This window comes from Lethenteron reissneri, chromosome 3 (genome assembly GCF_015708825.2).
Source record: "Lethenteron reissneri isolate LAM-NWPU_2019-01 chromosome 3, ASM1570882v1, whole genome shotgun sequence".
NCBI lineage: Eukaryota > Metazoa > Chordata > Hyperoartia > Petromyzontiformes > Petromyzontidae > Lethenteron > Lethenteron reissneri.
The window spans coordinates 66,396-81,897 of NC_083781.1; the positions used below are offsets into that span (position 1 = coordinate 66,396).

The 15,502-nt window shown below is 46.1% G+C and overlaps 1 protein-coding gene across 1 annotated transcript in view; it reads right to left on the bottom strand.

Moving 5' to 3' along the window:
• Positions 1-2,244: 2,244 nt before the first annotated feature.
• The window catches only part of LOC133347718 (phosphoinositide 3-kinase regulatory subunit 6-like), an 83,472-nt gene continuing 70,214 nt past the window's right edge, over positions 2,245-15,502 (bottom strand). The window contains exons 19-20 of the mRNA XM_061560232.1: positions 14,860-15,037; positions 2,245-2,405 (exon numbers count right to left, since the gene is read on the bottom strand). Coding sequence (XP_061416216.1) covers positions 2,245-2,405; positions 14,860-15,037 — 339 coding nt within the window. The remainder of the gene's footprint in view (positions 2,406-14,859; positions 15,038-15,502) is intronic.

The window sequence follows — 15,502 nt, forward strand, 5'->3', positions numbered from 1 at the left end:
AGGTCGCACGAGTCAAAGTGCTCGGCAAGCTGCTTCTCCACGCGTGACAGCGCGGGCAGGCCCAGGAGCTCTGCCATCGTAACTTGCGTGGCTCAGCAGACGGACCAGCTGCTCGGCTACCGCCTCTGTGAAGGAGAGGAGCAATGCCATTGTAGAGAGGACAATGTTGTAACTCGCTCCAATAGGCTCGACAATTGCAACTCTCTCGCCCCCCCACCCCCACGTCTCATCTACGACTCCCCGATACGTTTCATCGCCAGATTCCAGAAGACTAAAAAAACAAGTTTAACACGAAGGCCTTCGCGACCAATATTAGCCGCAATAGAGATTTTTGGATTAGGTCGAATAAATAGTGCATATTTACGCGTATTATTGAGTGCATATTTACATGATCTAACCCAAAAATCTCGATTATGGACTCAAAAAAACGCTGGCAGACATCTCACTCACACCCGTATGCAAAACGATATCGCCCTAATATTCCAATTGTTCAACTATCCCCCGTACCAGTCCAGAATAAATTTCAAGTTCACACTCAGCATTCTGAAGGTCCTCCGTGGTCTGACCCCTTATGTACAATACAAGAAACTACATTTTATTCAGATTGTGCTTTAGATATCGTGCCATGAGAGGAGTATCCACTCGATCTCTCACAGAGCAGCGGAACCCGTCGTGTTGGAGAATGGCCCACAGAAGAGAACATCACAAAGCTACCTCTGACATCGCTTCTAGTGACCTCTGGTCCACACAGTAAAGGAAGCACATTCCCACCCACTCCGTTGAGCCGATATTGGACTTGGTCAAATAAGTGCACAGCCATTTATTTTTAATGTTTTGGGTTTTTTTACAGTCATTAATGACCGGGCTGAAACCATCAACTGGCTGCACTTGACAAAAGCAAGTTTAATCACAGGTGGTTACCCAGATTCGAACCCAGGATCTCAGCGTTTCCAGCTCAGTGCTCATAATCTCTCTCAGCCACCCGGGCCATCTCGACGTACATTTGACAAATTGATGCATCTTGATACGCCAAACTCTTACTAATGCATTGGTAATAATTGAGACGAGATGTGAAATAAGGTGTTTTGAGAAGCTACGGCAATTCAGCGAGCGTGCAATCCAGTAGACTCTTGATTATCCGCGTGCGGTTTATCTGATTTGCGGATTAACCAGCACCCGAGATTTTGACTTATTAATAACTCATGGATTTTCCCTTAGGCCCAAATTAATAATCTAAAAATAGTTATACAATGTAATTCTTGGAAATGTTTGTTACAAGTCACATTCTTAAATCGAACAAATATGTGCTCCCAGGAATCCGAAATCTATGTGATCACCCCGACAGTAAAGTAGATGCAATCTTTATAACAGTGGGTGGAGTTTGATTGATGGTGATTAGCGTGGTTCTGCTATCCACTTAGAGGGCAGAGTCTTCTGCTCGGGAGCAGGAAAGTGTCATCACCGCGCACGTGCATTGATCGGTCGATCGTTAGTTTTTGGCATAAAGATCCGCAGAAAATACGTATTTTTGGATCATCCGAGATTTTTAATCATCCACAGCCATCCTCCCCGGATAATCGAGAGTCTACTGTAATTGCAAATTTGTTTCCTTACTCTCCGGAGGAGGCGGCAGTCTGGTGTAGGGAGTGCTGATGTTGCCGAGAAACGCGGCCGGTTTCTCCTTGACCACGAGGTCAGGGAGTCTCGAGCGAGCCACAGCACATAGCCAACTGAAACAGCTTCCGGGCCAGCGTGTCCCCTTTCACCTGCCCCAGGCAGTCCTGGACACACTGTCGGTGGAGACAACAAAGGACCCAAACCACGTGTTCCATATCACACTGTTGGGGCAAATAGAAGGTGATGAATGCATAGATGTCCGACCGATTTCAATGCCCCTCTTACTTTTGTCTCAACGTGTGACTGAATTTTGTGAAAGCGATGACCCTAAATCTTATAGGCGAAAGTGTTAATTCAGTGGTAGAGCAAGTCTTTTGAAACTGGTGGAAGTATCCACAGACTTGAAACGTATGGCGATTATCACTCATTCAATAATTCCGAGGACAAATGTATTGTGGAAAATCTTTGACAAATCTAAGCAGATGCATTAATTTTCTCGCACGGTAATTTTGTTGCATTAAGTCCAGACGCCATGGCCCCCACCTTCTTCAGCTTATTCACAAAGATGTCCTCGGCGTTCTGGAAGACATGCAGCACCATCTCGGCCACCGGCTATATCGTGAACTGTCAGTAAAGATCGGCGCTCGTCCCTGGCAAGGGGAATGACTCCAATAGGTATTTCTTGATCTTGTGTAGCCGGCCCTCCACCTCCTGCTTGATGTCGCACTCGATGCGAGCCAGATAACGGTCCAACGCCTCCCACTCGCCTTCCTGGCCTTGCCGATCACCTAAACAAGCAAAGCAAAGTGAGCAACCGTGGTGGCCACAGGTGCAGCGCATGCTGTAGTTGCGATGATGGAACACGTGATGGACGAGTGGTTCAACGGCGAATGCGGTGTGCTGGCAATGCACGATTGCATCGAGAGATGGGGTTGGTGGATCATCCTAGCAGCAGTGGCTTGTGGCGAGCCATCTAACAAAGACAGTCACCGCATCACTCGCTTCTGGGGCCAACTGGAATGCTCTTCCTTCCGATATCACTGGTCAACAAAAAAAAAACATTTTTTTCTGGCCTGGACTTTTGCAGCTGTTTTTGACAAAGTTCAGGGTGCTGATTCCAAATCTGATCTCAGATTTGCTCTATCACATCGGCATACCCCATTTTCATTGATTTTACCCAAAATTAAAGTTCTTGCGAGTCAGTGACTGCTTTAGTGTTAAAATATGGTGCTGTATTTTAGGATAGTGTGTTTATAATATAATTTATGTAGATATCCACATTTATTTAATATTTTTCTTCTGCAGTTTTGATTGAAAATGCAATATTTGATATCTCAAAAACCTGATGTGATAGACAAAAACGGATGCCAGATTTGGAATCAGCACCCCAAAATTACCTTAAAGCCGTTGGAATACCTTATGCCAGAAAAAGTGTGTTGACCAGTGTATTAGGAAGCCACTTTTAAATAAAGATTGAAAATAATTTCTTTAAAACTGCTTTTTGTGTTCAGTTGTTGTCCTCCACACCTCTGATTAGCACTTGGTTACGTACACTGCGAAAGAAGTTCACCATACATAAATGTGGTTTTACCCAATCCAGTAATTTCAGAGATTTGCAAATTTATATGGTGACACCGGCACACGTCCTCTTCATTTATGAATAATATCACTGGATTTTTTGTTTTTACATTATTTGTGGAAATGCAGTTTTTATTAATACACCCGCAGTATTAACGAGGGCGACCCCTGGGCTTGAATCGCGAACCTCTGAAACAAGCGACAAATGCACAACCACTCGGGAAATAGATTTCGGAAGAAGCAATACAACCCGTTGCAAACATGACAGTAATTTGAAATGTAATGTACATCAGAACAATTTGAAAGGCGTTAGAGATTTGAAACTAACCAAAAAGAAAGGGGGAAAATAAATCTATTTTTACATAATACAGGTTTTTTTTGGGTAAGATCACGTAAATATATAAATGTCGGTAAACCCACCACCACCGACACAGCTAATTAGTAAGGTTTGTCACTTAAACAGAACATGCCAATTCGTTACCAGTACAGCACACCGGTTGTGTGTTAGAGCATAGCCACAACATTTACAATCTGAGTACGACGTTTCGCCAGTAATTGCAACCAGTATCATCAGGAGGCAGCCAGATTTGTGGATTTTTTAAATGTATATTTATTTAAATATATATTTAAAAACAGAAAGAGAAACTGGAATTATTTTGATTTAAAGCTTTCGTGACTGTAGGGATTCATATTCTTGGTTCTTTCGGTAAAGTCACGTAGAAGGGAAATAATAAAATAAAAAATATAAAACAATAAAAATTCTCACGACGTTTCGACTGCAACACAAGCAATCATCATCAGGTGTGTGTTGCAGTCGAAACGTGAGAATTTTTATTGTTTTATATTTTATTATTTATTATTTCCCTTCTACGTGACTTTACGAAAGAACCAAGAATATGGAACATTATTATTACAGAATTTGGTGGGACATATGTCGAAAAGAGAATGACTCCAGCTTAGCTTGCAAGAACTAAGACATACTGTGGCCAAGTGGCCTTAATGACAGAGACAGGCAGATCAAATGTTGACGTTTGAATGAAGGCAAATGGACGAGGAAGAACACGGACTGCATTTCACGCAGCCCCATCTCATTCACATCGCCGAGTGCGTCTCGAAACCTTACCACGCCTACAAATATTAACGACATCATTAAAGTGGTCCCATTAGATTCACAATTAGTCTGAATCTTTAGTACATATTTAATGCCTAGGAATACAAAACATGTAAGAGAATACAGTTCCTTTAAACACAATCAAATATTTAATTTGAAGCTTTCGTGACTGCAGAATTACTCTTGGTTCTTTCGGTAAAGTCACGTAGAAAGAAAATAAATTAAATAATAGAATTCGACGTTTCGATTGCAACACAGCAATCGTCATCAGGTATAAAAACAACCTAGTGAACTTAGAAATACAATGCAACACAACACAGAGAGTCGGCTAACACAACAGTCAGCACCTTCCTGGTTGATTACATTCTTCCAAAGATTACTAAATTTGAGATACAAAACACAGACACGGGACACACAGACAGACACACAAGCAGAGAGAGACAACACAGAGACACACAACATAGACACACAACATAGACACACAAGCAGAGACAACACAGAACACACAACATAGACACACACAGAGACACACAAGCAGAAAGACAACACAGATACACACAACATACACACAAGCAGAGAGAGACAACACAGAGACACACAACATAGACACACAACATAGACACAAGCAGAGAGACAACACAGAGACACACAACATAGACACAGTGTGTCTATGTTGTGTCTCTCTCTGGCTGTGTTTGTCTCTCTCTCAAATGTAGTAATCTTTGGAAGAATGTAATCAACCAGGTGAGGAACTGACTGTTGTATTAGCCGACTCTCTGTGTTGGATTGTATTTCTAAGTTCACTAGGTTTTTTTTCATTTCTACCTGATGACGATTGCTTGTGTTGCAATCGAAACGTCGTATTTTATTATTTATTTTATTTTCTTTCTACGTGACTTTATCGAAAGAACCAAATAGAAGTTCAATTATTGCTAACTACAACCAAATCCCTTTGAAGAGTTGTATCTTTAAATCAAATGGCAGAGCAAAAAGATTTTCACTAATTTCACTGTTTCCATTCAAACATTTCCGAACCTGTGGTGGGCTCATTGCTTGCAGATTAAACACTCAACACGAGTCGTCATTATTGAGTTCTTGCGGTTTCAGTGGCACATATCGCACAATATCCAGTTTTACCATCGTCTGTTGTGCAAAATATCGTAGCTTGATCAGCTATCTAAAGTAAATTATTCCTGTTAAATGTTAATGATTAACAAAAGCGCAATAATTGAGGTTGGTGCATAAAAGCTCATTAGGAAAAAAGGGCTCTGGGGCCTAACCTACTATCACGTTTAAACATATAAACTGCGCGTATACATCAATACACACGTCGCGCATCATCATCATCATTCACCTCACCTTTAACAACAACAACAAAGACGACGACGAGGAACACAAACGCGAGTAAAAGAGTAAACATTAGCGAGCGTGCGCCTGCCGTGCACGCGGCCGAGGGCCCAACCCGCGCTGAGCGGTGACGCGCCGCGTTCAGTGCCGCGTCACGGATTGGCGCCTCCTCGCGTGCACAGAGCGAGGCGGGCACAGGGGGGCGGGGCGGCGTTGCCTAGGCGACGTCGTCAACAACAACCGCCATTGGCTACAAAGTGGAGGTGACGTCACCACGACGCTTGTGCGAGGCGAGGTGCACGTTGAGGCTGCCACGTGTTGAGTGTCGAAGGCCCGCTGGCACGAGGTCACGGGGCAGACCCAGCAGGTGCCACGGGTCGACTGACTGAGATGACTTGCAGATGCACCACCTGGTCCCCTACTGTGCCAACTTGCTGAGTTTTATCCACACACACACAACAACAACCGCCATTCGTCACTAAGTGGCGGTGATGTCACCACGACGCTTGTGCCAGGCTAGGTGCATGTTGAGGCCACGTGTTCAGTGTCGAACCTCACGGCCAGACCCAGCAGGTGCCACGGGTCAACTGACTAAGATGACCGAGATGAGTGGCTGATGCACCACCTGTGCCAACTTGCTGTGCTTTAGCCACCCGGCGCTTCCACAAATGTTGCCCGTTTCAAAACGGGCAACATTTGTGTTAAGTCTATTGTGTATGCTTCTCCCTTGTGATGGGACTTTGTAGGATGAACGTTGAGATTTTATAAGGGGCACGGGGTGACCAACAAGGTCTGAATTGGTCTGTAATAAGGTAGGCAATGATAAGGGGTTGCCAGCTATGCAAACCCCACACAATACAAAACGCCAAGCGGCCAGTAACAAAAATAATAATACACAACTGTTCAATGAGTAATTAGATAATTAAGATCATAGAAACACGTTCCTTAAATTTATCAAGTTTATTGTTGCAAGAGTTTGGGGTAATAGGAAGACCGGGTGGGGATTCCAGAGTGGAGCAGTGCAAAATGATAAAGCTGAAAAGAGTGAGGTGATCTGCATGGTGGTGGGCGGGTGGGTGAGTAAATGGGTGAGTGTTTGAGTAAACGAGTGGAGGAGTGTGTGATAGGGTGATTGAGTCAGTGACCGGATGCGTGGGTGACTGGATGAGCGGGTTACTGGATGAGCGGGTTACTGGATGAGTGGGTGACTGGATGAGTGGGTGAGTGGATGAGTGGGTGAGTGAATGCGTGGGTGACTGGATGAGTGAGTGACTAGATTAGTGTGTGATAGGGTGATTGAGTGAGTGACTGGATGCGTGGGTGACTGGATGATTGCATTACTGGATGAGTGGGTGACTGGATGAGTGGGTGACTAGATGAGTGGGTGAGTGGATGAGTGGGTGAGTGGATGAGTGGGTGAGTGGATGCGTGGGTTACTGGATGAGTGAGTGACTGGATTAGTGTGATAGGGTCATTGAGTTAGTGACTGGATGAGTGGGTGACTGGATGAGTAGGTGAGTGGGTGACTGGATGAGTAGGTGAGTGGATGAGTGCGTGAGTGGGTGAGTGGATGAGTAAGTGACGGATGCGTGGGTGACTGGATGAGTGGGTGACTGGATGAGTGGGTGACTGGATGAGTGGGTGACTGGATGAGTGGGTGATAGGGTCATTGAGTTAGTGACTGGATGCGTGGGTGACCGAGTTGTTTTGTTGAGTGCGTTGTTGTGAAGTGGAGTGAGGCGCGGTGGTTGAACGCGGAGTGGATGAGACGAAGCGGTCAAAGTGTCTGGTAGACCGAGTCCCTTAACGTGGGTGGAAGGGGGAATCAACGAGGTGAAGTTCACTGCAACATTCACCACGGTGGTGGTAGTAGTCGCAGCGAAAAAACGAGTGATACTGGTGCGCGTGGAAAGATGAATTAATGACAGGAGGTGAAGTGGTGACGTGGCGTAGTGAGGAGGAGAGGTGGCATGGTGAGGAGGTGTAGAGGAGGGTGCCCCGCTCTTGGCGTTGATCTTGGTGAACACGTGTCCACGCCCCGTCTCGTAGCTCTGCCCGGTGCTGATGCAGCCTCCACTGGCCGCAGCGCCCAGCGGCCTCGCCGAGTCCGTGCCCAGCTCCGCTCTGAGCAAGCTCTCCATTGCGCGCCGTCTGCTCGCAGCGACAAACACAACGATAAACTCCCCCCCCCCCCCCCCCCGTGGCCTCTAACAGACTTATTTCCTATGGAGAGGTGATTTCTTTAAACAAAAGGAAGGAGCAGCAATGGGCTCTCCTTTATCTCCTGCTTTAGCGAATCTGTACATGGGAAACTTTTAAGCAAGAGCACTTGCTTCAAGTACATTAAAACCATCTTTTTGGTTTAGTTGTTGTCTGCCCACATGGTAATGATACACTTAATGAATGAATGTCTAAATCAGAACCGGCCCTAGACCTTTGGGGGCCCTAAGCAAAATTTGGTTGGAGGCCCCTTTGATGTATGATTTTTTTCACCCACTAGCTAACAGTGACTCTAGGGGGCCCTCTGCTGGCCACGGGACCCTTTGAAATTGCAAGGGTCGCTTAGTGGCTGGGCCGGCTCTGGTCTAAATCATCTCAATTAACAAAACCCGGCCATACAGTTGACCATGGAAATGGAGGTGAATAACACACTCCCTTTGCTGGATATTTTGCTCGGACGAGGCCTAAATGGTAAAATAACACACTGCGTTTACCGAAAGGGAACCCCGCACAGAAATCATCTCTCATCAAGACGCTCATACATCAGGCTAAAACAATGTCAGATGGTGAAAGTCTGAGGAGAGAGATTAAACATGTCAAAGAAGCGCTACGATTGAATGGCTACAATAATGCTCAAATTAACAGAGCAGTGAATACCAAACCTAGATCGAAAAGCAATACTGCTGAAAGCGATCAGATTATTAAAACTATTAAAATACCACATATCGCGGCAGTTACTGACAAATTAGTTCTAGTTTTGGAAAAGCAAAAAATCTAAGTAAGATTTGGAATGGTACACAAGTTTTTTTTTTTATTTGGTACTAAAGATGAATTGCCTAAGTTATCATCAGATGGTGTGTATCGGATTAATTGCTTATGTGGCAGATGTTATATTGGACAGAAGGGACATAACATTAGCGTAAGACTAAAAGAACACCAAATAATTATTAAACATAACTGTTGGAAGTTGCAGAACATGCTTTCCAACAACGACACTCAAATCTTCTTGGTTCTTTCGGTAAAGCAATGACCACAACACAAGAGACTTGTGTTGTGGTCATTGCAAACATGATGCCTTGAATAAAGGTGTCAGTTTTGTACCAGTTTAAAAGGGTAAAAACCTACTACTAGAGTTGAAGTTCTCTTTTAGGACGGACTCAGACTGAAGATCTATCAGTTCCAACTGTAGCTCCTGTGGTGCTGTTTCAGGGTCTTGTGACAGGGGGCAGGACACCAGCTGAAGTGACTGTTCAATGTTTTCGAAATCAGAGAACCTATGGCAGAATTCTCGGTGCAGGTCCTCAAGCGATTTGCTGTATTTTTTTGCGTTTCGCGGTGCCTCTTCCTGCATGGCAAGTGTGGGGAAATGAGCGAAAGATTTGTTCGCAATTTGTCCGGAGAACAAAGTGAGCTTGGATTTGAAGGCTTTCACATGTTTGTACATGTCGTGAACAAACTGATCTTTCCCCTGCAGTTTCACATTCAGCTCATTCATGTGTAGAGAAGTTCCGACGGACGTACTCGGAGACGGAGGTATGGTTAGGGGCTTCCGCCAGGGTTTATTACTCTTGGTCAAAACTACACAGGGTACACAACTCCCAGGGGCTAGGGGTCCTACTCTGAGTCTGGGTCCCTGCCGGCTAGCTCCGGTCTCTCTCTCGTGTCGGATCGTGGAGTCTGCCGACTCCACCGACCGGAGAGAGAAGCACCTCTTCGGCTACCACCGGCTTCTCCCCAGACTCCCTATTTGATCCCTCTCACTATCCCTGGTTCCCTCTTCACCCTGTTTACTATCCCCGTTCCTATAGTGACCCCGCTTACGTTACGGGGTCTCCCTTATATACCCTCGGAGGGGTGATGTCGCGTGCACTGCCCAGCGCGTGCGACCCCACGTCCCGTGAGGTCACCGCACCTGACAGCGCACACGACGCCACCACTCTCCACTACTCCTCTACACATGTATGAAAATATGTCCACAGCAAACGCAAAGTCACTAAGCCAGTTCTTGTCCCTTAGCTCAGGGAATTCGTCAGATTTCCCCATCAACTCCAAAAATGCGATGATATCTTCTTTCAGCTCCCACACTCGTTGTAACACTTTCCCCAAACTTAACCAGCGGACACGAGAGTGGTACAGCAAGTCCTGATGATCCGCATCAGTTTCCTCCAGGAACGCAATAAACTGACGGTGCTGAAGTCCCCTTGCTCGAATAAAGTTCACCAATTTTACGACTGGATTCACGACATGATTAAGCTGCAATACAGACTTACACAGGGATTCCTGATGTATGATGTAGTGAAGGAAAATACGATCCTGGACAGGGTTTTCCTCTTTCACTTTATCCTGGATTCTTTTCAGCAGCCCAACATTTTTTCCAGTTAAATTTGGGAGATCCATCCATTGTGACATTGACAAGTTTGCTCAAAGGTAGCGTCATTCTATCGATGACAGCAGATACCTGGTTATACAAGTCCTCTCCCCGCGTTGTTCCTTTCAGGGACTCCATGGTCAAAAACTCCTCTGTTATCGCAAAACTGTCGTCAATGCCTCGGAAAAAATGAGGAGCTGAGCAGTGTCTTTACTTTTCGATTTAAAGCTTTCGTGACTGCAGGGATTCATCTTCTTGGTTCTTTCGGTAAAGTCACGTAGAAGGGAAGTAATAAAATAATAAAAATAAAACATAATAAAACAATTCTCACGACGTTTCGGCCACAACGCAAGCAGCCGTCCTCAGGTGAAAACCAGGTCCGTCGAGGCGACAGAGTCTGAATGAAACAGCACACGGGCTTAGAGCATATATATAAGCTGGGCGCATTGACAAAGGAATTTGCATATCAACAGGAATTTAGCATATTTATGGGAAATGCAGGAATGTAATTAGTACTGCATATGCATGTGCATTATGCAGGATTAACAGCATCAAAGGGAACTGTAGTTACTGCTGCTGCAGCAGTTGCTGCTGCTGCTGCTGCAGTTGCTGCTGCTGCTGCACTTGCTGCTGCTGCTGCACTTGCTGCTGCTGCTGCACTTGCTGCTGCTGCTGCACTTGCTGCTGCTGCACTTGCTGCTGCTGCTGCAGTTGCTGCCTTATCCATTTTAATATAACACTATGTATTATTCTACCCACCCTAATGTGTATCATACTGCTATATGTTTACTGTACAATTACGACACCATACATTACTCTGCACACTGCACCATGCCAGTGAGTGGAACGCGGTCTGAAAGTCACCGTTAACGTGAACACAATCAGTTAAGATTTTAACTGATTGTGTTCACGTTAACGGTGACTTTCAGTTAAGATCTTAACTGATTGTGTTCACGTTAACGGTGACTTTCAGACCGCGTTCCACTCACTGGCATGGTGCAGTGTGCAGAGTAATGTATGGTGTCGTAACGGTGACTTTCAGACCGCGTTCCACTCACTGGCATGGTGCAGTGTGCAGAGTAATGTATGGTGTCGTAATTGTACAGTAAACATATAGCAGTATGATACACATTAGGGTGGGTAGAATAATACATAGTGTTATATTAAAATGGATAAGGCAGCAACTGCAGCAGCAGCAGCAAGTGCAGCATCAGCAGCAAGTGCAGCAGCAGCAGCAAGTGCAGCAGCAGCAGCAACTGCAGCAGCAGCAGAAACTGCAGCAGCAGCAGCAACTGCTGCAGCAGCAGTAACTGCAGCTCCCTTTGATGCTGTTAATCCTGCATAATGCACATGCATATGCAGTACTAATTACATTCCTGCATTTCCCATAAATATGCTAAATTCCTGTTGATATGCAAATTCCTTTGTCAATGCGCCCAGCTTATATATATGCTCTAAGCCCGTGTGCTGTTTCATTCAGACTCTGTCGCCTCGACGGACCTGGTTTTCACCTGAGGACGGCTGCTTGCGTTGTGGCCGAAACGTCGTGAGAATTGTTTTATTATGTTTTATTTTTATTATTTTATTACTTCCCTTCTACGTGACTTTACCGAAAGAACCAAGAAGGAGTGTCTTTTACGTCCGTACTTTCATCCAGTGCGAGTGAATATAATTCAAAGGAATCAGACTTTTTGTTTAATTGACTGGCTATATTTTTATCAATCAGTTCCACACGGCGAGTCACAGTCCTGCGTGATAAACTGACTTTTTCAAATTTGCTTTTGATCACCGGACACAAGATGTCTGCTGTCTGTACCATGTATTCTTTTACAAACTTGCTTTCGGAGAAAGTGGTAATGAGTGGTAATGTTGGTGAGAAGAAGTTTTTAAAGAAAATTTTAATCGAAGTGAAGAAGGAAATTATTGAAAAGTTTGTATAATTAATGATTTTTCAAACTTTAATTATGTTTTCTGTGCTTAAAACTCTTTTTAAAAACCTGTGGGGTCTAGAACGGTCTCGTGAAATTCGGAGAGAACTCGGAGTTAAGTTTTGTTGAATTACACAAAGCGTAACAGTTATGTATATAACTTTTGCTATATAAAATTTCTAGTAAGTATTAATTTTGTGATGTAGTCATACCCCCCCCCCCCTCATTCAATCCGTAATTTTTATAGAGCGAAAGCACTGAGTACGTAATACGCTAACATAAGAACCCGTTAATCTCTTCTCGCATCATTCATACGATGATGCGGTGAAGTAAGCGTTCATACGATATTACAGTGAATGCTTCCAAAACAATACTGTACCCAAATATTACTGTTAACTTACTTTCAATAGAAACATGAATTTCTCATACGAATATTCTCTCTTTCTCTCCCGGTCAACGTGCGCCATCTATTGGGGAAATGGGGGCATTACAGGAGGAAGGTAAAATTTAATTTAATAATAATATTTGGACAAGTTCGGCGGGCCGGATTAAATAGCCCAACTGGCCGTATATGCCCCACGGGCCGTTCTTTGCCCATGTCTGGCCTAGGTACACAGCCTAGATACACTACTGGCTACACTACTCTGGCGACACTGGCCCTCACAGCGTCCCGGCTCTTACAAGAACAAGCGGGACGAGGGGGTCCAGGGTCCTAAGCTGGCTGGCTGGCGGGTCTTGGGTCTTGAGCTGCGACTAGCCCCGATCGGCCAGGGAGCTGCCCTTTTATGCCTCGTCCCCAACGAGGGGTGGGGGTTGTGTGCGCCCCCAGATATCCCACAGAGCACACACAGCCCCCACCGTTGGTGGCGCCAAGGGGCTTAACTGTCTGGGGTGCCTGGGATCCTAGCGCCTGGCGCCGAGGGCTTATCTGTCTAGGGTCCCAGAGCCCCCAGCAGCCCCTCCCCTCTTATGGCACTACAGAGGTAGAATACAAAAGCAAAGTGGATGTACTGATTGTATCTTCATTGTGGGATTCATCTCGCAGTGGATTGACACGGGCTTCAGGTATCCACGTGTAGACGGGCAACAAACACTGGGGCCACCTGGCGGTAAATGTTTGCCGGTGCACATTGGGACCGTCTCACACGTCACTGGCCCCAGGCAGCCCCCAGCCACTGGCGTGCAACGCAGCGAAGGGAATCTCCCACCAATGAGAACCACGCACAACCCAGGGTGCAGTCCTATAACTTGGACTCGCAAACACAAAAAACCCGTAGCTGTCAACCCACACGGTTTACCCGTATTCTGTTGGGGGAAAGTGAGTTTTCAGGTCCATACGGCACACAGCCGTTTCAAAACGGGCAACATTTGTGTTAAGTCTATTTGTGTGTGCTTCTCCCTTGTGATGGGACTTTGTAGGATGAACGTTGAGATTTCTAAGGGGCACGGGGTGACCAACAAGGTCTGAATTGGTCTGTGATAAGAGAGGCAATGATAAGGGGTTGACAGCTATGCAAACCCCACAGAATACAAAAAGCCAAGCGGCCAGCAACAAAAATAATAATACACAACTGTTCAATGAGTAATTAGATAATTAAGATCATAGAAACACGTTCCTTAAATTGATCAAGTTTATTGTTGCAAGAGTTTGGGGTAATAGGAAGACCGGGTGGGGATTCCAGAGTGGAGCAGTGCAAATTGATGAAGCTGAAAAGAGTGAGGTGATCTGCATGGTGGTGAGCGGGTGGGTGAGTAGATGGGTGAGTGTTTGAGTAAACGAGTGGAGGAGTGTGTGATAGGGTGATTGAGTCAGTGACTGGATGCGTGTGTGACTGGATGAGTGGGTTACTGGATTAATGGGTTACTGGATGCGTGGGTGAGTGGATGAGTCGGTGAGTGGGTTACTGGATGAAGGGGTGACTGGATGAGTGAGTGACGATATGAGTGCGTGATAGGATAATTGAGTGAGTGGGTGACTGGATGAGTGTGTGATAGGGTGACTGGATGAGTGGGTGACTGGATGAGTGGGTGACTGGATGAGTGGATGAGTGGATGAGTGGGTGAGTGGATGAGTGGATGAGTGGGTGACTGGATGAGTGGGTTACTGGATGAGTGGTTGAGTGGATGCGTGGGTGACTGTATGAGTGTGTGATAGGGTGATTGAGTGTGTGATAGGGTGATTGAGTGAGTGACTAGATGAGTTAGTGACTGGATGAGCTAGTGACTTGATGAGTGGGTGATTGAGTGAGTGGATGACTGAATCAGTGTGTGATTGAATTAGTGACGGGTTGAGTGGGTGATAGGGTGATTGAGTGAGCGGGTGATTGAGATGAGTGGGTGACTGGGATGAGTGGGTGACCGAGTTGTTTAGTTGAGTGCGTTGTTGTGAACTGCAGTGTGGCACGGTGGTTGAACGCGGAGTGGAAGAGACGAAGCGGTCAAAGTGTCTGGTAGACCGAGTCCCTTAACGTGGGTGGAGGGAGGAATCAACGAGGTGAAGTGCACTGCAACATTCACCACGGTGGTGGTAGTACTTACAGCGAAAAAAAGAGTGATACTGGTGCACGTGGAAAGATATTAATTATAGGGCTGAATGAAGGGCGATGCGAGGTGGTGAGGAGGTGGTGAGGAGGCGAAGAGGAGGTGAGGTGGTGAGGAGGTGAAGTGGCGTGGTGAGGAGGTGAGGTGACATAGAGGAGGTGTAGAGGAGGGTGCCCCGCTCTTGGCGTTGATCTTGGTGAACACGTGTTCGCGCCCCGTCTCGTAGCTCTGCCCGACGCTGATGCAGCCTCCACCGGCCACAGCGCCCAGCGGCCTCGCCGAGTCCGTGCCCAGCTCCGCTCTGAGCAAGCTCTCCATTGCCGCCGTCTGCTCGCAGCGACAAACACAACGATAAACTCACCCCCCCCCTGTGGTGGTGAGCGGGTGGGTGAGTAAATGGGTGAGTGTTTGAGTAAACGAGTGGAGGAGTGTGTGATAGGATGATTGAGTCAGTGATCGGATGCGTGGGTGACTGGATGAGCGGGTTACTGGTTGAGCGGGTTACTGGATGAGTGGGTGACTGGATGAGTGGGTGAGTGGATGAGTGGGTGAGTGAATGTGGGTGACTGGATGAGTGAGTGACTAGATTAGTGTGTGATAGGGTGATTGAGTGAGTGACTGGATGCGTGGGTGACTGGATGATTGCGTTACTGGATGAGTGGGTGACTGGATGAGTGGGTGAGTGGATGCGTGGTGACTGGATGAGTGAGTGACTAGATTAGTGTGATAGGGTCATTGAGTTAGTGACTGGATGCGTGGGTGACCGAGTTGTTTGTTGAGTGCGTTGTTGTG